Raw genomic sequence first — 23,419 nt, 5'->3', positions numbered from 1 at the left:
TTGTGTGTGTGTTAGAGTTGGTCCAAAGCGCCATGGCGCACACAGTGGGACAAGGGGGCAGACGACAGCTTGGGCCGATCTGATTGTGTAAGAGATTCTTCATTCTTTTAAGCCCCCTGCCCCATGCTGGCTTTGTGCTCTCCTCTGGGACCATATGGCTCAGGTCTGCACCTCCACTCTGCCCCCATTAAAATCATGAGCTTATGACTGATGAGCAAAATGATGCCCTCTACCGACATCAGACAACCGAGTGATGTCGGTCAAGTTTTTTAACCCCAATAACCATAAAAGAGCCGCATGGCCTGTCCACAAGAGGGGGCAGTGGCTCCACTTATAAACTGCAAGTAGAGGGTCTAAGTAAGTTTGCAGTGTAGTGTAGTGTAGTGTAGTGTAGTGTAGTGTAGTGTAGTGTCAAAAAGCAATCTATTACCAATGTTATGAATTGTCTCCTGGTGTATTTGCCTAGTTATCGTAGTTTGTGCCAAAGCTCTTAGTGTGCTGTGTTCCTCCCCTGCTGCCTAGGAAAATGAAAATGGTGGATTTTGTAGCTCAGAAAATGCCCTCTGAGAATGACGTGCATGTGGCGAGGAGCTTTCTTACGAAGATTTTGCGCAGTTCAATGAGGTATGGACCTGTAGCATGATAATACATGTGTCACTGTACATCCCATAATGTACTCCCCTCCCCCCATCTCCTCTTAGAATCATAATATCCATTCATCACTTCACCATGCTTAACTTTTCTTTGCTGGGGTTTAGGAGAAAAAGTCACAATTATAAGTCTTTGTGTAATAATTTATCATAATCATTACTCTTATTTATGTACTGTCTAAAGATAATCTTATAATGTCTTGGGTTTAATGTTTTAAAAACTACTGTAGATGAAATGAGTGACAGAAAAAACACCTGTATCATTCCGCGCATAATTTAGACCATCATGTAGTTGATTGGAGCAATACTTGAATGTAGTTAATTGCATAGCCCAATGATAGCCTGCTTTCTCGTTTTTAGTGTTTTGTGATTAGTCATGATGCCCATCCCATTTGTGCAGCATTATGTTGTTGTTATTATTATTATTTTCTATACATCTTTCAAATATTATGCTTGAATTCAGTAAAGTTGTCTATATGCATTTTTTACATGCATCTCAGAAAGCACCGTTTCAAAGGGTAAGGTTAAAACCACTCAAAAGTTTCTGTCCTGCAAAAATGCTTGTGTTCCCAGTGTCTGTGGTTGCATAAGTTTAAACCACCAGAATCTTTCATGCATGCAGTTTTTTGAAGTACATTTTTGCTGCATGCATATAAGGGGAAGGACATGGCGTTTTCCATAGGGCAGAGTCTTTAATCCGGGCTCTGTTTTTTTTGTTTTTTTGCAGACGGAATGAACCCATGAGCAGGCCTCACTCCTGGCACTCCACCAAGTTCAATGAACACCAATCAGAGCCAGCCAAAACGCAGTCCCCACCCACTCAAGTCTGGCACACCAGATATGACGCAAGGTAAGTCTGCAGGATGAAACTTTGCATCTAGTCTTACAGTGAAAAGAAGCATCCATAAAGTGGAGTGGGTGTGAGATTTATACATATTTTATTGGTTTGATCACATTCAGTGTGTCAAAGGTTTATAAACTGGCTTAGAATTGTTAATGGTGTAAAATCCTGAAAATGTATTGCATAAATCTGTACAGTCATAGTGATCAGGTGTTTGTGTGTGAGATCTCCAGGACTGAATTTTAAGAATTAGCTTGAGAAAATTGTGGCTATAGAAAATTGTATTTTTCCTCTCCTAAATATCATTCAAATCCAAACACATAGCAAAACTATATTATAATAACTAGGAAACCACTAAACTGTCTCTGCAAACAACAAATTCATGCAAACCCAAATCTCACCATGAACTTATAGCTCTGTATCTAAACATTTGTTCACATTCTGCATTGCAAGCTGAGGCAAACTATGCTAAAATGACCACTTGCAACTGCCACTGAATGCTGTTACTCAGTTTAGACCTAGCCTATAACATGGCTTACTCAAAAACAGATTAATGCATCTACAACTTGTGGTGCTAATGCTCCATTAATATTTATTTCACCTTTAGTTTAATACTAAATGTGAATTACAATTTACTGTGTGTGTGTGTGTGTGTGTGTGTGTGGGTGTGTGTGTGTGTGTGTGTGTGTGTGTGTATGTGTTATTACTGTCAGCACTATTCCTGACATGTTGTTTTTGTTCCCCCTCAGCTCTTCATCAGCTGACCTCACCTCTAGTTGGGACCAGACAAACCTGCGCCGGGTTTCAGATCAGTTTAGCTCCCTCGGCAGCGTGGACAGTCTAGAGCATGTCCCACAACCTTACCCAGCTGGCCTGCTCACCCCTGTCAAATCTAACAACAGCATGGAGCACCTGGGGGGAGGAGGAGGGGGGAAGAGGGATTCTGCCTACAGCTCCTTCTCTACCAGCTCAGGCACACCGGACTACACTCTCTCCAAAAGCAACGCTGCGTCTACGGAAAACGTCCTGTACAAAGTCGGCCAATGGGACACAGCAGGCAAACATATCAGTAATAGAAATGTCCAAAGTGAAGGGGTGAGACAGGAGGACAGGGTAACGTATTTCCAAATGCCAGGATGTGATGGTCAACACAGTGAAGACCAAGCTGGTTCCAGGATATCCACCTCAAGTCGGTCAAGCTTTGGCCCCATTTGGCACGTCCCAGAAAAGAACAGAAAGTCCTCATCGCCATCTCCACCTCCACCCGCTCCACCCACACGCAGTGACAGTTTTGCCGCCACAAAGCAACATGAAAGGGGACATAGTATGGGACATTTTGAAGGGCCACAAGAGCCTCATAGTAAGATGGCAACAGACCATAGACGGAGCTACAATCTGTCTCCAAAAAATGACTTTGATAATATGAGTCAAAACGTTCACACCCAGTTTAACGCTAACAAGCAACACTCCAGTAATGTCCAACAGGGACATCATGGTGACAAAAGCACTTTCTACCCTCAGCCATGGACATCCTCTGCTGTTAAACCTTTCAGTAGCGCACAGGAAATTCAAAGTAACGGTTCCACACATAATCAAAGTCATAGAAGAAACTTAAGCACGTCTTCATCAACCACAGCATCAGAGCAAAGCAGCGAAAGCCGTTACTATTGTGTTACACCAACCCAGCCTGTACATCCCAATGTCCAGCAGCCGTTTGTACCAGAGGATAGGAGGATTTCAACATCCAGTGAGCGCAGCGTGTGTCTCAGCCCACAGAATGTTACGAAAATGAGGTATAGCCTGCCCCCTCCACAACACGCCACTCAAGCAAAAGTCATGGAAGAAAGAGGAATCCCACCTCCAAATGTAGAGACTTCCTACATGAGCTTTCCCGCTAATAAGATGTCGGAACAGCGTAGGTCAATGCCGGTTCAACCTACAGCTACACACCAAGACATAAAGCAACAGGTCAATAATAAAATTTGCCCAAAAGCTACTCCTATACTCCACTCTTTGTCTATAGATGCTGGCGCAAACTTGGACGGGCCAGGTGAAAGTAAGAACATGCAACGTAATGAGCGATTTGCCACAACGTTGAGGAATGAAATCCAGATGAGGAGGGCTAAACTGCAGAAAAGTAAAAGCGCAGCAACTCTCCCGGCTAACGAAATGGAGATTGAAGAAAATCGAGATGTTTGGAAATCATCGGAAAATGCAACGCCGACTTCTAATGCTTACAAGGACAATCTGAAGGAAATACAAGCTCGGGTGCTCAAGGCGACATCTTTTAGGAGAAGAGACCTCGAGCCAGTTTTGGTTAGAGCATCCCATTTCGGAGGTTTCTCCAAATTATACATCTGTAGTGCGCAAAGAAATGAGCCCCTCTTTGCCTCCTGTTTCGGAGTCTGTACGGAGCAAATCAGGACCGGTCAATGTTCAAGTCACTCGTATCGGAGGACGCAAACGATTTTCATCAGAGAAAAAAGTCAGATCCTTCTCCGAACCTGATAAAATTCATCACGTTGGAACAAAGGAAGATCAAAATACAGACTCCTCACTAAACACAGAGAGTGGATCAAATTTTTATGTTAATACAGCTAAGAACCACACAGATGTCAGGCCAAAGTCTTTTGCCGCGAGCATAGAGTCCGCTCCACCTGCTCCACATTGTCCGGAGGAGACCCAGGGAGGCTCAGCAAACACTCAGCCCGTCCCCGAGCATCAGAGGCTGGGTACATTTGCAGAGTACGAGGAGAGGTGGAGCATTCAGAAGAAACCTGCTGTAGAGAAGAGGGCATCTGGGCGGTACCATTCGGCTGATAATATTCTAGATCACGGGACGGAGGAGAGAAGCAGCACCTGCTACCACGAGAGATCCAGGTCCTCCCCCTCAGCAGACGTCTTTGTACAGGTCAGATATGTTTCTCCTAACTTACAATAATGACCATAATGGCAAATGTATAGGAAATGCAAATTGTAAATCTATAGCTTTTCTTAATAGATGATAGGTGATGTGTTTACACAATATTTTTAATACTTATTTTTCATTATTTTAAAACAAGCATCATAATAAGAAAACTGAATTGATTTAAAAAAAACTAAAAAAAAGGCAGGTAACATGTAATATATGGTGATATTTCTGCATCCTGAAGAGGTTTTAGATGTCAGTAATTTATTGATCTCTTCTGGCCCCTATTCAGTTCCTCCTTACTGTTGTAAGATTCTGTCCAATGCTTAGCCCACAAGCGTACATCATCCATGCTCTCACATGACAATTCTCTATAAATATACAAAAGCAAGATACAAAACTGTCCACAACAATTTGGCAAACTTGATGCGATGTGCATTTTCAAAACAATAAAAGGTAACATGGTGATCTAAATATGTGATATATTAGCAATTAATTCCCCTAGAAGTAAAATAGCCCCTCTTTAATTTTACTGGTCATTCATATTTTGAAATAATTTCAGACGGATTGCAAGTTAGGCTTATTTTTGCCAATATCGCTCACCACCTCCACCCTTTTTTGAAAGTTAGACTGTTCCAATATGTAGTATTAAGTCACTGCACTACACAATTTCTGTACAAATAATTGGTCTGTTGCTGATTCACCATCCCATTTGATGCACTAACCTATGTGAATGCTTCCTGCTTCTATGGGATTGGCATGTAACTGACCAGCTTCCCATCTGCACATTTATACATATTAAAATCCGCAATAGTGAAGACATGATGATGGGGTGTAATTGGTTTCTCTTGCCATATCTTGCATTTAAGATGAAGTAATTGAGCCAAGTCAAATATTAAACCATGTTTGCTCATGAGGACACACCCTGTGCTGAGGGAAGGGGCATCCACCTGCGGAAATTCTCTTGAGCATTAAAATCCCGGTCTTTGTCACTTTGAATTTGCCAAAATCCAGAAGGTAGCACTTTTACCAGGTGGGGGTTTGTTTACTTTAGTATGACCATACTTGTTTGTTTTGCTTTTCTGTTTATAGAAGTTTCCTGTTCCTACGCGAAAGTCTGAGAGCGAATATTCCCAGATGGAGGACTGTAAACCTGCTCAACAGCTCAGTGCAGCCACAGGGTGAGTGCAGCGCTAAATTGTACTTCAGGCTTCCACATGTGCTACCTTGGTTGATCAGTGCCAATGATACATATTTAGCTTCATATCAACACATTTAGGCTTTGAGTCAATAATAATAATAATGATACTGAATTATTATAGGCATCCATGGTAACAAACTGATATAACCTTTTTTCCAGTGGTAAATCTGCATAAAAGGGCAGTGTCAGGACATGTATCTACGGTACATAAATCACGTTTTCTAAATTGAAATGCAAATCAAGGGCCATACCACCTTGTCCGTACCAGATCTCATCTGACCTTGGAAGCTAAGCAGGGTTGGTTCTAGTTAGTATTTGGATAGGAGACCGCTGAGAATACCAGGTGCTCCAGTGGGGCAGCAGTGGCGCTAGTGCAAACTGTCATTGTGATCATCATAGGCAAGACACTTAACTAGGGGTGGGCAATATACCAAAAAATCATATCACAATATTCTCAGGGCCAAAATTACATTTTTATTATGCTTAATGTGTTTTAATCTTTAATACAATTTTAAAGCGATCAGTTGTTTTGAAAAGTTTACTCCTTCTATTGTTCAGACTGAGTGAGTGATGGGTGGATATAACCACCACCTACTCGGTGGTGGGAAATGTCTGTTTTTGACCATAGAGCTGCATTAAACAAAAGACAACAACATATCTCCACAGGGATGATCACAATTCGACTTTTATCACCACACTGCGCAGCCCTACACCTCACTTAACTGCCTAGTACGAATGTGGTCTTTGAGTGACTGATAAGGTTGTTCACTTTTGGGATTGATTTGATTTGGCATAAATTTTACCTCAAGTATAATGATGAAGTGATCGTGTATATATTCAGTGACGTTTGAGCACAGGCAGCATATTCTAAATATTTCTATGAAGTCTTGTTGAGAAAGTAGTGTAGACAGTGGATGAACAATAAGGGCTTTATAGAGTGACAGAGCATACCAGTGGCAGGAGCTTTGGAACAGGGGCATAATCCACATCTCTCTGGTGACTCTGTGGAGGCTGTCACTGTGGGTGAGGCATCTGGGTTATAAAGGAAGTGTGCTACTCAGAAGCCTCGCCGCATGGACTTACCATTCAGATCTACTATACTCTATAATGTCTGAAAATGTGCAGCATTTTTTTGTTTAAATAGACAGAAATAACCTATTTGGTACTGTTAAAGCCCACCTTCTTTAGCTTTTTCTGCATGCTGCAAGGATTTTTAGTTTTTTGTTTTTTTTGGCTATAGGATTAGATTATTTATATTCTAAATACGCAAATGTGACACAATTTGCACAATGCATAAGAGCATAATTCTATACATTTGTTCTAAAACTCTGTTACTATAGCAATATTCTGTAATAAATGCATATGAATGACATAGTTTGAATGCATAGTTGGTGAGCAGTGAGCTTGGACCAGGCCTGTTTCCGTGGTTACTGTTTGTTTTGTGGGCACAGCAGTTAGTCTCTGAGAAAGAGTTGATGATTTCACAAGATTGATCATCCCACAGTCTCTCTGTCAGACCACTGTGTGCTTAGGCTGCAGAATACAGGGAAAATATATTGTCAAAGCTATTTCAACACATCCAGAGTATATAGTACAAGAGATTAACATGTGTTTCAGGAGCCAGGCTTGGCTTTTAGTTTTTACAGTAATATAGGTAGGACACTTCTCCACCCGTATATAGTGACATGGATTAAAACTTAAATATTGAAATAGACTTACTCATTACAATTTCAAATATGAAATGTCTAACAGTATAATAACAATGGCTCATCCCATTTTGAGTTTACCTTAAGCCAAACTGCATTATAATGAATCACTTTTACTTGTGAATTAAGGCTCATATTTTCGAAGACAACAATGACCATTTATTTCCTCTCTATTATAATCTTCCAGTATTTCATCATCGTTCATTCCTGATGTACTACTAACTCAGATGACTTCACAATTTATAACCAGTCCATCAGGAGTTGTGATGCAGTGTCTAAACTCCCAAAGGTGAAACCGAGTGAAGGGTGTAGGGTGTCCTGTGTTGAGTAACCTCCATTGTCCTGGCCCTCCCATATTACGGCCATTAGCATCAGAACAACAGCTGCTGAGGTTATTGTTATTGAAAAGTCAGGAGGACCAGCCAGGCTCCACCCATTTCCACTGGTTGACTGATATTGGCCACCTGTGACTGTTGGTCAAAGCCAGCGGATGTACTCACTAGCACATAGCAGCACATATACTGGCACATACTGGCACTCATAGGATACTGTGAGTGTAGGTCTGTGGAGATTACGGCAGTCAGGAGAGCTTTCTGGTGAGTTGTGTGTTACTTACAATAGATTGTTTAATTGGCAGTCAGTTAGCTGAGGGTTTCTAAGCTTACTAGTAAATTTAAATGTATCATTCTGACATCTGACATTGATAGACAAACTACTTTTTGTCTTGTTTGTTACACAACTGATAGTACTGTGCTTTCAAAGGATATATAGTCTGTATATGACATTTTAGATGATTTTCAAGCTCCAAAATTTGGCTTTGAATTTATTGAATATTATGTGTTGACCAACACCTGTACAAAAACTGTACACTGTAAAGTTATTGAATAGACGTATTAAATATTGCGTTTTCATACTATATACATTTGACAGATTAAATTAATTTAGTGCCCAGAATTGTATTTCTTCTGTATCCTGTTATCATAGCTTTGGCATTATGTATCTCTTTTCTCATTCTCTATTATCCAATCCTAACCAATCCACATTAACACAGTTGATGTAGAGAGCCTGTCCGGACATGTACCAACCCGGGTTTAATTATGACGTTTGGAGATTAAAGGCTTGTCTGTGAATATATGTATGCTTTAAGTGTTGCTAATAGATTTTCTCCAAAGCATTAGCATGCGAAAAGATCTTATCAGTGCTGAAAGGAGAGACGAATTACAATGCTTTGGGTCACAAATTTAACTTGCAAAAAAATGGTAGATGTATAATTTAAAGAAGGTGGTTTCGCTTTGAATTGTCTCAATTTGTCCAGTAGGTCAAGTTGGTTACTGTAAAATAGGTTTACTTGGATGGATTTCAATTTATTCAAAATAAAGGTACAAACATTGTCCTCTACACAATATAGTGGGGATGCACTTAAAGCAACTGCATTATCTGGATTTTAGCTTTAGGTTTTTGTTTGCTTTATGGGAGGGGTGTTTTGGAAGGTGTCAATATTAAGGAAGCGATCAACATGAAAAGATAGACATCATACCACATTCTTTCCTTGGTAGGTGGTTGTAAATGGGAAATGTCTGTGTTAACTCCACAATGGACCTGCAGATGGATTTAACTTTTAGAATTTAAACTGCAAAACCCTGTCCAGATGTCAATCCAATGTAATAGATAGATTAAATACAATAAGTTAAATGTATACTATTATTCAGTCAAAAATGCACCATTAATTCAAAGTGGATATTTATACTACAAGAAGTACAATGAAGAGTGTCATTGTTGACGTCATCAGTCCATTTACACAACAGAGGGCACCAAACATTTTCATATCTAAATTATGGGATTTTGCAATGGTAAATAATTACATTTGTCTTTTTTGAGTGTTTTTAAAACAAATAGTCATTTTAAAAGTATCACCATCCCATCTTACTGCATCTATCTTCAAAGAGTTAAAACCGAAACCAGGGAGGAAAAAGTGATGTGGCCTTTGCTTCTCCTTTGCACCGGAGGATTATTTATTCCTCTGCGTCGACTTGTGGGAACTCAAGTATGCATGTCTGCCCTGCCAACTAAACACTGCGCAGAGTCCTACACTGGAACGGAGAAGTGTGCCATGTCACGCTGAGCCATACTACCCACAATGCACTGCAGCGTATTATTTCATTGAGCTGAAGATGATAGTCTGTGGGGCAGGGATGTGTAATTAAAAGCTTTGTCTCTGCTTTTAGGTTGGCTGACAGGCTAAGGGAGCAGGAGTCCTCCACAGTCCCTCCTACAAGTCCCGGGACAGTGTCTAGTAGAGGTAGTCCCATTGTAGGCAGCCATAAACCCACTGCCTTCTCCCACAACCTCCAAGACCCCATGAAAGAGGACGTGCGATTTGAACCGAGGAGCAACCCGCCTAGCGCATGCCAAGATGTGACTTCTTCTAATTCTAGTGATATCTCTAGTCATCCTAACCCCACCCCTCTGCCCACCCCCATCCCAAAAACGGGGCTGGAGCAGGCCAAGGGACTCATGTACAAAGGACAAGGGGCAGAACAGCAGCCGGTCACAGCATCGTCCCACACGGAGATAGGGAAAAACAATATGGAGACGCAAAGACCTCCCTCTCCTCAGTTCTTCCCTCAGAAACTCAGTGACAAGCCCCCAGTTTCTCTGCATGAAGACTCCAACTCCAGCAGGTAAAAACACTTTGAATACTCCTTAGCTCATTTATTAATTTAGATTTAGTCTTAATTTGTACAAAGGGCTGTATTGTGACACATGTGAGTACGATCAACCAGTTCTAACTTAACTCTACGGTGCACTCTTGCATGGGACAATTTGAGCAATTCCTTGAAACCACACCAGAACAGTTGGCCTATCTTGAAGAAGTTTGTTGATTCAGGTCTAATTGATATCATCTGTGCTAGCTTGTGACTGTTCAGTTTGATATTTAGGGCTATCCAGAAATATCAGAGTAAGATCTGTCAAAGGCATGGAAAAGAACTGCAAGTTGACTATTTTTGTTTCTGGCATTCAAAACATCAATTTACTCCATCAGTGCAAGTAATGTTTTGGGTTTTCCTCTTGGCATCAACTCAGTCAGTAAGATGAGTGGGTATAAAGGAGCATTTTGGAAAACTGTAGTTGAGTCAAGACTCTCTAGTATTCAGATTTCTTGAATGCTGGTGATCTTTCAAGACAGTAAAATACATTGTGTTTTGTATTTAAAAAATCCAAATGAAATGGAAAAAGGTGGACTAACGTATTTAGACTTGGATCTATCTTTCATTTACTACATTACGTGTGTTTTATTGCTAAAAATACTTTGGAAAATAAGATATTTTGTGTGCAAGATTGCTTCCCCACTGATCTGACCTGTAACTTGCTTTCGAGGTACCATTGCTTGTTTTCATCATCATCATTCAATTCACAATATTAACATTATCAAAATGTAATATGTCTTGGTGACAGAAGTCACAGATATGAACAGTTTGCACAGGTCAGAAAATATCAAAGTAATGTTTTTTATTCTTATTTTAGATTTGAGCATGTGGTGGAAGCCCAAAATCCAGCAGTGAAGAAAGTTCCCATTCGGATCGTCCACACGGAGGGAGCCACAGAGAAGGAGAACTGTCCGTTTCTGAGGCACCCTGATCCCACCCCAGTAGAGAGTCATACTGTGGCCTGTCTCAGCAGTCTAAACGCTAGGGGGCAGGACTCTGTATTCTGTGCTTTCACTCGACAGAAAGAGCCAGACAACGTGACTCAAAACCAGCCACAAAAAGACACTTATATTAGCACTATAAAAGACCGCAATATGAACTCAGAGGAGAAGGCGAATAACAATAACAAACCGGCTGACAGTACCACAGAAGACCAAAAGAGGGCGGAGTTGGCGCGGGACATCATGGGCAAAGACAAGTCCCTGGCCGAGATCCTAGACCAGAGCCGAATGAAGACCACCATGGACATGATGGAGGGAATCTTTCCTGGAGGAGAGCAGCTCATCGAGGGGGCACACCAGAGGCGCAAAGGTCCAGTGAAACAGGTCGCACCCAGGCCACAGGACAGCAGGTGAGCTTATTTGACACATTTTGAACTGCTGTACTAAATGCAAATTCTCTGAACTTGTTGTGCTGTCACATTTTATTTTAAAATTACTTTTCATACGGTGTGCCATCATTCTGGATCAAGACATACATTTATTATGGATAGTATTATTTCATTAATTCATGCTTGGTCGTTAATTAAATGTTCTATTTTATGTATTTACAGGGAGAAAGAGGACAACATGGTGGCTGTTACCATGGTGACCAGTGCCACTTACTATAGCACATCTGCTCCTAAAGCTGAGCTGCTCATCAAAATGAAGGACATGCCAGAGGAAGAGGAGGATTCTGAGGAGGAGCTGGACCTCGATCTGGCCAATAAAAAGGTAACACCCTATGCCCTTTGATAATCATAATGATGGTAATACCCATAATTCCCCATAGACTTTGAGAGGGTTTTATGTAGCTGAGAATTCACCCTTATGGTCCATGCCAATTTCGTTCAGTTTTGCAATTAGACAATGTTGCATCCAAATTGTTTCAAGCAAATTGATTATTATTGTCTACTTTTATGATTGAGTCATGATATTACAAGAAGTGAAAAGTATACTTATTGTTCAGCTTACACGGGAGACACCATTGTCTTTTTCTTTTTTTGGAAAAACAATACTTGCACTGAAGGAAGATTATGTTCACTGTTAATATGTCTAATATGATGTTGTATGTTTTGCAGCAAGAACTGATTGACAGCCTTACTAAAAAACTACAGGTGCTGCGTGAGGCACGGGAGAGTCTTCAGGAGGATATTTTGGACAATAACACTCTGGGGGAGGAGGTGGAGGTGCAGGTGCAGCAGGTCTGTAAGCCCAACGAGCTCGATAAGTTCAGGATGTTTGTGGGAGACTTGGACAAAGTGGTGTCACTGCTGCTTTCTCTGTCTGGACGGCTGGCCCGAGTGGAGAATGCCCTTAACAGTCTGGAGGAAGATGCTACACCGGAGGAGAGGGTAAGGAGAAGACTATGGATTATTTTAAAAGGTCTGTTTTAGCTCCTTAATCCTCACCATTAGTTTCCATTAACAGCTTGTATAGAAATTACATTTATTCTTACCGTAGTACCCTAGTGCTACCAGTAAGTATCGGTTCAGTTTTGATGTAATCTTTGATTAGATTTGCCATTGCAATCTCTCAAACTGTTGAACTGTCATTACCCCAGTCCATAGCATTAGGCTTAAACCTGCTCTCTCCTCATGCCACCCATTATAATTAGTTTTACTGTCCAATTATACCACAAACTAGTACAGGTACAAAATGTTTCAGGTGGTGCAAGATTTTAACTGTCAAATGATGCATCCACTTAAACCATTATGCAATCATCATGTTGTTATTGTTAATATGATTACCTGTTTATTAACATTAGCAAACCACCCTACTCTTTATTCCCTGACATGTTTATTGTGTTTATCTCCAGCGCACTTTGACTGAGAAGAGGAAGTTGCTGATTCGGCAGCACGAGGACGCCAAGGAACTGAAGGAGAACCTGGACCGGAGGGAGCGAGTCGTTTATGACATTTTGGCTAACTACCTTCGGGAGGACACTCTCACGGACTACGAGCACTTTGTCAAAATGAAGTCAGCGCTGATCATTGAACAGCGCAAACTCGAAGACAAGATCAAACTGGGAGAGGAACAGCTCAAGTGTCTCCTGGACAGCCTGCCCATTGAACAGAGACTTTCCTTATGAACAAAATTGACTAGTTTGTGTTTAAAAAAGGACTAATTTTTACTTGATTTGAGTTGCAATATAACCTCTTGTCCACTAGAGGTAAAAGTGACTGTTGTCTTTAAGTTTTGCATTCAAGTGGACAGAATTATGTTGACAAGAGACCAACTTTAATTTTATATTATTTGAATGATTTGCTGTATGTCCTTGTCTCCACTAGGGGGAGACTGGAGAGTTTGATGGTCTCATCTAATACCTGTTTTAAAAAGATCCAACTTTTTTCTATTTTCATTCCTGTTCATTTTCTCATCTGAAGTTAAAAAGAGAAACTCAAGAAATTAGTTGATTTGTTATATGCAATGCAGACTCATGTCCAGTACAGAGAATAGTACAATGTCACTTGCAATTTCATGATTTGCCATTTCTGCATCAAGTGGGTAGCACATTCACCTTTGATTTGGTTGAGTTGCACTTGCAGTAGATCTTTGGGTCCAGAAGAGGGAGCCATGTATTGGCAAACCGCATTGAACGGTTCACCTTTACTACTTTACTTACTTTATCACATTATGATAAAGTTGATCTGTTACTTCACAACTGACTGCCATAAAACCACTAGGAACCACCTCTTATTATGAAACATATTTTACTGAACATCAATGAACCACTGCAATTTGTCTTTTACCTAACCACACTTTTTGCTTTGTTTTTATTATTTTATTTTTTTATTTTTCCTAGTAATTTATTGTAGACTTTTGAATCTGCACCAGAGGGGACAGTATTTGGCTGATTTTGTCATTTCAGTTTTTAGTATTTATCAAGATTTAAGTCACATTGTTACAAAACTCCATAAAATCTGACTATGTTTCAGTCAATGCAATTAACATTTGTATCTAAAAAAGACTAGTGGCCTTTTTTACTAAAATGATTGTACCGTAAAAGAAAAGTTTCAATATTTTTTTGCAATAATAAACTTTGGAGACAGGATGAATGTGCCGATTACATGTTGTTTTTAAGAGCACTTGTTCCACTCAGCACTTCACAGTTGAACAAAAGTGAAGTCTCGAGTTTAGAGGGGAGGGAGGGGTCACCATGTAATGTTTGGATTCACTGCTGCATGTAGTGTTTTAAGTTTGCATCACGGACAGAACATCATGAAAATCAGCTGAGAATTCAACCTGTGTATTTTATGTTTTCCACAGTGAAGAGTGAATGCATAGATTTGTTTGATAATATACTAACTACAATAAATCACATCCTCCAACATGACTTCAGCTCCTCAGTCATTTACTTCATAACAGGGGGTCAGTTAAAATAGTAACTGTACAGGAATGAACCACAAAACACAACTGAGAAACGTGTTTGATTAAGGAAACCATCATAACGTAGATAAAAGTCAATTTGGCTCAAAACAAAATCTTTCTTGAATGAAAAGTTCCGTGTATCAGATCCATTTCTGCAGTTTTTACATTAAATTCTACAACTAATTCCCATCAATATACAGCGATTGACACCAGAGTAGAGTGAATTCACAGTATCCTAGTTATGCATACCACCAATGACAATCATTTTGACAAACTTACTCTTCACCATCCATCCACACTTAGCAAGCATGCAAATTATTGGCCCTCGCCACTCACGAAGTGATGGCGAGGGGCATTGTTCTTCCTGGGTTTCTTCTTATTATTATTTTTCCGCCAAAGCAATCGCAGTTTTCACCCCCTGAACGTCGACGAAAAGTCCCACATATAGGTATAGGATCGACCGGCTCGGCGAAAAATTTCATAAAATTGGCATCGCGACAATATCCGAAGCACACCGGCTCGACAGCGCCACCTAGAAAATTCAAAATTTTAAAATGAATTGGGAGCCGACACGCATTTTTCGCCCTAGCTTGACGAAATTCACACCAGTGATAGAGCTCATGGAGACAAGCAAAAAAGCCAATCATAGTGCGGCCCTAGGACGGACAGGAAGTCGGCTATATTGAATCGAAAATTCGCCAAATTTTTCGCTGCGTATTTTCAAAACGCTACTAGTCTCAGGTTTTTGGTCCAAATGAGCTCAGATTTCACATGCCACATCCAGACACATGGGTTTTCAGAAGTTATCCACGTTTTCTCCGAATTCCACACGGTTCGCCCGTACGCCGCCGCCGAAATACGCCTTCGTTTCCTGTTTTTTCGATGTCCTCTCACGGCCACAGGCATTGCCCTACAGAGCTCACATTCACATCACATATGTGTGATTGGGGCATGAATGGAATGCAATATTAATTTTAATCAAAATGAACACTATAGCGCCCCCTACCATAGGGGTGAAACGCAAACATTATCGGATTCCTACGAAATTTGCTGAATAAATTGGGGGCATGATGTGGACCAAAAAAATAATATTACGGGCATAGGTCATTTTTCACACTTGGCCACCAGGGGCGCAAAGACTCCAAATAAAATCATTGAAAAATGTCTGACATGCACATGCATTGGTCTACACAGCTCAAATTCACATCACACGTGTGATGTGAGGGTATTAATAAAATGGATTATTAATTGTAATAAAAATGAACACTATAGCGCCCCCTACCATAGGGGTGAAACGCCAACATTATCGGATTCCTACGAAATTGGGGGAATAAATCAGTGGCATCAGAAGAAACAAAAAATTACATTATGGCCATGAGTCATTTTCCACAGTTGGCCACCAGGGGCGCAAATACAAAAAAAAAATCATTAAAAAATTTCTTACATGCACATACATGGTTCTAGACAGCTGAAATTCTCATCACACATGTGATATCAGGGTATTAATAGAATGCACTATTAATTGTTATCTAAATGAACACTATAGCGCCCCCTACAGTATTGGTAAAATACACAACTTTGTCCGATTGGCATAAAACGTGGGGAGATAATTGTAGGCATTAAAAGGGGCAAAAAATTCAATTACCATACCTGTATTATGTACGTGGTTGCCGGTGCAAAGCCACAGACCCCTCTCATATGGAGTCAGGGCCACACAGCCCAGGGCCACACTGCATATTAACATTGTTCTTCGTTTTTCCGCCAAAACAATCGCATTTTTCACCCCCTGAACATTCACGAAAAGTCTCACATGAGGGTATAGAATCGACCGGATCTACGAAAAATTTCATAAAATTGGTGTTGGGAAAATGTCCCATGCCCCCTGACTCGACAGCGCCACCTAAAATTTCACCCCTATGGGAGAGGAGCCTGGTTTATTTTGGAAAACACACACAAAAATCAGAACAGTGATAGAGAATGGGTGGATAAGCATAAATATGAATTGAAGTACTGCTCAATGACAGACAGGAAGTCAGCCATTTTGGATCAAAAATTCGCCACTTCATTCACAGCGTGTTTTCAAAACGCTACTAGTCTCAGGTTTTTGGTCCAAATGAGCTCAGATTTCACATGCCACATCCAGACACATGGGTTTTCATAACTTATCCACGTTTTCTCCGAATTCCACACGATTCGCCTGTACGCCGCCACCGAAATATGCCTTCGTTTCCTATTTTTTCGATGTCCTCTCACGACCACAGGCATTGCCCTACAGAGCTCACATTCACATCACATATGCGAGATTGGGCCTTGAATGAAATGCAATATTAATTTTAATCAAAATGAACACTATAGCGCCCCCTACCATAGGGGTGAAACGCAAACATTATCGGATTCCTACGAAATTCGGGGAATAAATTGGGGGCATGACGTGGACCAAAAAATAATATTACGGGCATAGGTCAATTTTCACACTTGGCCACCAGGGGCGCAAAGACTCCAAATAAAATCATTTAAAAATGTCTGACACGCACATGCATTGGTCTACACAGCTCACATTCACATCACACGTGTGATATGAGGGTATTAATAAAATGGATTATTAATTGTAATAAAAATGAACACTATAGCGCCCCCTACTATAGAGGTGAAACACTCACATTATCCAATTCGTATGAAATTTGGGGAATCAATTGGTACTATGAAAAGAACCAAAAAATTACATTATGGTCATGGGGTATTTTTAACGGTTGGCCACCAGGGGCGCAATGAATTGAAAATATATTCCCATAGAACTTTGACGTGCATGTCTATGAAACATATCTACTCCTAGGTTTTTCAACCGAATGAGCTCAAACTCCACATGCCACATCTATAGATCTTGTTCATCAATAATCATCCACGTTTTGGAAATATTCATTATGGTTTTGGTGTAGCTCGCCATCAAAAGTTAGTTAATTATTGAATACAAATTCCCACACCACTTTCACATACGTGAAACCTTTCTAGTCCTACATTTTTCATCCAAATTACCTCTAATTCCACATACAGCATGTACACATGTGGTTTGTCAATAATCATCCACGTTTTGGGGATATTCTTTATGGTTCATGAGTAGGACGCCCTCAAAATATGACTTCATCATTGGATTTAAATTCCTACACGACTTTTCCTTAAGTGCAAATGAATCCTATCTAGTCCTAGGTTTTCCATCCTAATTACCTTAAATTCCACATACAGCATGTACACATGATTATTGTCAATAATCATCCACGTTTTGGGGATATTCTTTCTGGTTTATGCACAGCAAACTGTCAAAATATGACTGCTTTCCTGCATATTTGATTTCCTCTCACAGACACATGGATCAGCCTAAAAAGCTCAAATTCTAATCACTGATGTGGATTAAAACTGTGAATAGAGAACCATAATAAACATGTGGCCAGTGACCTCCATAGCGCCCCCTACTGTACAGGTAAAAGACACAACTTTGTCCGATTGGCATGAAAGTTGGTGAGATCATTGTGGACCTCAAAAGAGGCAAAAAAGTCCATTACACCATACCTGTATTGTGCACGAGGTTGCCGGTTCAACGCCGTGGACCTCCATTATAATGTGTTGGTCACACATATTTATATAGAAACTGTGTGAAGGGGCGCGGATTGCGGCCGTGGGGTGGCCAGGCGGGGAAAATGGTGCGTGGGGGCGGTGGCCGGCCCCGGGCGGTCGCGTGGGGGGGTGGTCGCGCGGGGGGCGAGGGCCATCATCGCCGCTTGCGGCTTTAATTTTATTTATTATTTATTTTTATCACTGATTTCAGTGAAACCAATCATTGACTGGATCCTGTCATCACTAAAAGGTAGTTGAGAAAAACATAACATTGCCTCTTATAGATCAAATTAGACTTGCTTGCGTATAATAACTGAATGTGCAGATAACTCACTGCTGCAGTAGCACATAAAAGTATCTCAAATTACAGTGAATAGTAGCAGCTGGATAAATAAAGTACCTGTTGGCTACAATGTGAGAGGTGTGTATTTTACAGCTCCTGCACAGGTTTGAATGGACAATCATTAACCTCTGCTTTGTGTGGGCAGACTGAACCAGAGCTCAGACCGTCAAAGGACTTCTGTCTCCTCTCCAAACTGTTGTACAATATTTACCAAAGGGAAAGTTTTATCATAAATCATTGTCTTTCTTTACCTGTTTAAGATGACGGATGGAGCTGTACTTAAAAGGCATCAATACAGAGGAGATAAGGTAGGCTGTATGATGTTTATAAAGTAGTTTGTCCATTACATTTTAGTTAACTAATTAATTAATTTAGTTTCAGTGGACAGTCAGTGGATTCAGTTGTAAATTATTTTATCTGGACAATTTAGGCACATTTTGCTTATTGTTTGGGCTTGTTCTTGATATTGTAAATGCAAGGTAGTCAACCAGTCAGCACGTGAGCAGACAGCTTTTTCAGTTGTCTCAGATAGATTTAATATTTTAAGGATAGGAATTCTGGTATGGATGGCACAAGGAAGAATTAAGACCCTTATGTGGACAGTCCGGAAACCAGCAATAATCATTAGAAACCAGTAGGGGGAGTAAAAACTCAACGTTAGTCGTAATTGGATTAAATTGGGGCATTCTTAGCGAAAGATGTCGAAGCTTAAAACATGGTTGAAGTTTTACATCCCGGTGCGCACTCTGAGGTCTGAGGGCCAGCTCCAGCTCGTGGTCCCTAAGACCAGACTTAAAACCAGAGGGGACAGGGCCTTTTCTGTGGTTGGACCTAAACTGTGGAACGCCCTGCCCCCCCACGTTCAAACAGCTCCCACTGTAGAGTGTTTTAAGTCTCGTCTTAAGACCCACTTTTATGCTCTGGCTTTTAACACCGCGTGAGTTGTGTGGTCCTCTGTGTTTTTCTTTTCTTTTCTTTCTTTTATTTATTTTTATGTGTTTTATTGATTTTATTGATTTTATTTTTTTTATGTCACTTTGTCTCTGTGCAGCACTTTGGAAACAATTTGTTTATGAAATGTGCTATATAAATAAAGTGGATTGGATTGGATTGGATTGACAAAACTTGTACAAATGAAAAACATAGTGACACATTTATTCCATGTTTCCAGGTGTAATGCACAAAGATGTCGCAGATGTCTTCCGTGATTGGATTAGTCTGTGTATGAGTCATCCTCCTCTGGACATCATGTTGTACATCGCTCACACAGCCCACTGGCAGTTCTTGGCTCTGGTTTTGGGGTTCCTCTCTTGGATCATCACTTTGGCCACTCTCGGGCTGGATGAATGGAGAGTGTGGTTTGTCAACAACACGACAGTCATCAACTCCGGAGTGGCCTGGGTCGGGATTTGGAGAATATGTTTCTACAGCCATGTACTGTCTGAAATTGAATATTGCCAGTACCTTAGTATCACAGAATCATTTTTACCCACAGAGATCAAACTAGGGCAAGTGCTAATGATGCTGGCTGTGATTACTGGATTAACTGGGAATGGGATTGCTGCTTATGGAATAAGAATGGCATACTTTTCTGTCAAAAATCGTAGCAGAATTAAGATTGTCTTTCTCCTAGCTGGGATTATATATTTGTTTACTGGTTTTTGCACATTGCTGCCAATAGCTTGGAACTTGAACTCTATCCTCAACAATCGCACAATAGACTTTCCACCAGAGTACCACTTTCCTGCCACTCCAGTCAGTCAGAAAGTGGGGAGTGCCATTGGAGTGGGCTTTTTTGCCTCAGTGCTAATGCTTTTAAGTGGTCTGACTTTCTTGTGCTATCGCTATGCCTGGCAAACGCTAAAAACAGAGACCCCAAAAGACCCGCTGGACCCTCTGTATGGTCCCTGGACTCAAACAAGCCTCGGATCGAGCTCGACACAACAGCCCAATGGAGGAAACAAGGACAGAGATAATCCAGCTTTTCATTTGGAAGAAGTGTCAAGTGATGGGAAAACCTTTTAAAATGGAACATAGACTGAATTGTTTTTAAGGATAAATCTATGTGGATTAAGTGGAATTACAGCCAGAGAGAAGTAACAATAGTCAAAAGATACAGCGTTTTTGCAATAATTAACAAAGCTCAATGAAACAAGCAAATCAGGAAAGTAGCATGACAAAACACATTTTATTTTTATGCTATGCCAACAATTGCAACCTTTAACCTAATCTAAAAATGTTCCCGGTCTGCAGTAGTCCAACGAAGAAAAGATCATTACTATTACTTATACCCTAGTTCAGGCACAGTTCTAGGCAATATGTTCATTGCGGGATTGGGGTCACGCCTTGGTGGTGGTCAGTCTGCAATTAAATAGTAGATCAACTGTGGAAAAATTGTTAGCTACAACTCCGTGTTCTTTGTGTTTTGCTAGTTTATGGAGACACCTCTGCCCCCGTACAGATTATGGACTGTCATAAACTCACTGGATAAATCAAGAGTTCACGGCAGGGTGTGTATATGTCATTATAAAGTTTTATGTATCATGTTATCCAAGATCAAGTAGCCTTGTAGTGTTATTATTATCCTGGTTTAGACCTGGTTTAGACCTGGTTTAGACCTGGTTTAGACCTGGTTTAGACCTGGTTTAGACCTGGTTTAGACCTGGTTTAGACCTGGTTTAGACCTGGTTTAGACCGGGGGAGGGCTAGGGAAGGGTGGGTCTCACTGCTCATGTGACGCAGTGGGAGGCTGACGAGAGCAGGCATGTGCACCTCTCTGGAGGCGTCCAGCGGCTGAAGAACAAAAGGCCCTCTTCACAGCAGCACCATCTCTCTGCTCAAAAACACACACAAGTCCCACCAATGGATGAACTGTGGACCTACTATGACCGCAACACAGGGGCCGGAAAGCGAATTTTGGGGCACTTCACTTGGGGTGACAGTGGCTCAGTGGTTAGAGTGTTGGTCCCAACCTGAAGGTCGGAGGATCGAGTCCTGCTCGGACCAAGTTCTGTTGTTGTGTCCTTAGGCAAGACACTTCACCCACATTGCCTAGTATGAAAGTGGTGTGTGCTCGGTGGTGGTCGGAGGGGCTGATGGCGCAGCCTTGCTTCTGTCAGTCTGCCCCAGGGCAGCTGTGGCTACAATAGTAGCTTACCATCGCCAAGTGTGGAAATGAATGAATAATGACTAGTGATTTGAGAGGCTTTGACAAGCCTGTAAATCGCATTACAAGTGTAAGCCATTATTATTATTATTACTTCACTGGATACAAGTTTGAATTATTTTAACACATTGCTCCTTCTATCTTGTGTTGTTTGGAGCTGTTTGTAAGTCAGCCCAGGAAATATACCATCTGGGACAATAAAGTCTGATTCTGATTCTCATTTTTGTTTGACCAGATGTATTGATTGTATTATGAAACTATTTATTGGGGCGGCAATTAATAATGGGTAATTTTTTTTTTTTTTATTGCACTGCATTGCATTTTTTCATAATTCATCTCTGTCCATATTGGCTCCATCATTCTGGGATTCATGAAAAAAAAAAAAAAATCAATAAAATATATATTCTTGAAAAGTCAGCATATTATTTAATAAGTCTAGCTAAAGCCTAAACGTGTTTTGTCAGTTTATCTTATGGGACTTTCTTGTATTGCTGCACATTTACAAAATAGTGAGTGAAGCAGAAACACTGCCGTTGTTCACATACACCAAATAAACATTACAATCGGATCTTCAAGTTTACTAAAATGTAAACTGCAAAATCTGATGTGAGTAAACATAAAGACAAATTAAATTAAATGAAATTAAATGAGCTGGCTTTTTACATGTGTTTTAAATAATCTTACAGCTCCAAAAATGTGACATCAGATTTTGTGTGTGCATGTAACCGCAGCCAGTGTCATAAATTGTCCTTTTGGATTTGAAGACAACATACCGGTAAATATTAGTGTAGATGATAGTGGGTTTTTTTTAAGTGATTCGTCTCCTGTGTTGCCTCTGCCTCTGCTCTGAGACCTCGTGCACACTCCCAGTCCGAGATAAGGCTCATGTGGTTGTGCTTTATCTAATCTGCTCCATCGTCCGCTCTATTGGTTCGACTGGAGCAGCTGATAGAGGAATGGAAGAGTAAAGGGCCATGATCACCTTATGTTATCAAAGTATCAAGCATTTATTTCAGACATCTGCAGAAAAATGTTTTAAATCTTGTGATGTCAACTGATGCTTTTTATGGTTTGTCAATTTAACATTTTGTTCTGTCAGTTTTTGTTGTTGACCTGTTATTAAATTGTAACTATAAAACTGTTAAAACATGAATAAATAAATAATAATTTGATAAAACATAATTAAGATGAGTTTAAAATTTGCATGAGGCTACATTTCTTAAACTGCAGTCATTCCTGGTCTGCAGTTAAGTCTTCAAAATAATTATATCCAACATTACTAAAAGTAAATACATCTATCTTTCTGATAAAACAATCTCAGAATACACAATGGTGATCAAAATTAGATATATACAACAACACAGATTTATTTCAAACTTTCACTCAAAACAATACTTTTATGGTTTATCTACAGTGATAGATATAACTGCCCACTTATAAAACGTAAGGATTCTTATCACCTGCATATCTTGATATTTGTAGATAATGCCTGGCATCAGTTTGAACCCCTGACAGAGAAGACTTGGTGCTGACAGTCCTTAAAGACAGATAAGCGGATTTACAAAGATGTGAGGACACTAACTCCTGTATCTCCTGAATCAGAGGAAGTATGATTTTTGAAAGCTGAAAATCCTGCATGCTGCACTGAGTTTAATGTCTTTTCAAAGTCCAGCGTTGGATTATCTTTATCTCCATCTGAGCTGTCTCTACAGGGTCATGTTACAGTCAGACTCCTCTACACACCATACATTTAAGGGCAATCCAAGTGTGTGTGTGTTGAAATAGCATTTACTCTCTATCAGTTATGTGGTTCAGGCATTGTATTTTATCATTGCAAGTATTTATGCCTTTGTGGAGGCCTACACCAAAAGAGACGTGTTTTACATCAGAATTCTTGAACTGATATTGTTTTCATCTAAATGCCTGTGACATGGTGGT

The 23,419-nt window shown here is 40.4% G+C and overlaps 2 protein-coding genes across 2 annotated transcripts in view; both read left to right on the top strand.

Annotated features, from left to right (window-relative positions):
• Positions 1-14,357, top strand: part of shroom2a (shroom family member 2a) — a 29,852-nt gene extending 15,495 nt beyond the window's left edge. The window contains 9 exon segments of the mRNA XM_033992095.2: positions 1,378-1,500; positions 2,241-3,797; positions 3,799-4,402; positions 5,492-5,580; positions 9,532-9,987; positions 10,832-11,365; positions 11,567-11,726; positions 12,074-12,346; positions 12,811-14,357. Of these exon segments, the coding sequence (XP_033847986.2) occupies positions 1,378-1,500; positions 2,241-3,797; positions 3,799-4,402; positions 5,492-5,580; positions 9,532-9,987; positions 10,832-11,365; positions 11,567-11,726; positions 12,074-12,346; positions 12,811-13,083 (4,069 nt within the window). The 3' untranslated portion in view covers positions 13,084-14,357.
• A 4,129-nt stretch (positions 14,358-18,486) lies between these two features.
• On the top strand, positions 18,487-20,764 carry cldn34a (claudin 34a). The gene is made up of 2 exons (XM_033965501.2): positions 18,487-18,623; positions 19,487-20,764. Exon 2 carries the CDS (start codon positions 19,492-19,494, stop codon positions 20,338-20,340), a length of 849 nt encoding a protein of 282 aa, XP_033821392.1. The 5' UTR covers positions 18,487-18,623; positions 19,487-19,491; the 3' UTR covers positions 20,341-20,764.
• Positions 20,765-23,419: the final 2,655 nt, after the last annotated feature.

This window comes from Periophthalmus magnuspinnatus, chromosome 4 (assembly GCF_009829125.3).
Source record: "Periophthalmus magnuspinnatus isolate fPerMag1 chromosome 4, fPerMag1.2.pri, whole genome shotgun sequence".
In the NCBI taxonomy this organism is placed as follows: Eukaryota; Metazoa; Chordata; class Actinopteri; order Gobiiformes; family Gobiidae; genus Periophthalmus; species Periophthalmus magnuspinnatus.
The sequence above is the reverse complement of the archived record's forward strand: the minus strand, read 5'-3'. Positions and strand labels throughout refer to the sequence as shown.

Coding starts and splice junctions, on each gene's coding strand:
- cldn34a (XM_033965501.2), top strand. CDS start 19,492: ATGCACAAAGATGTCGCAGATGTCTTCCGTGATTGGATTAGTCTGTGT.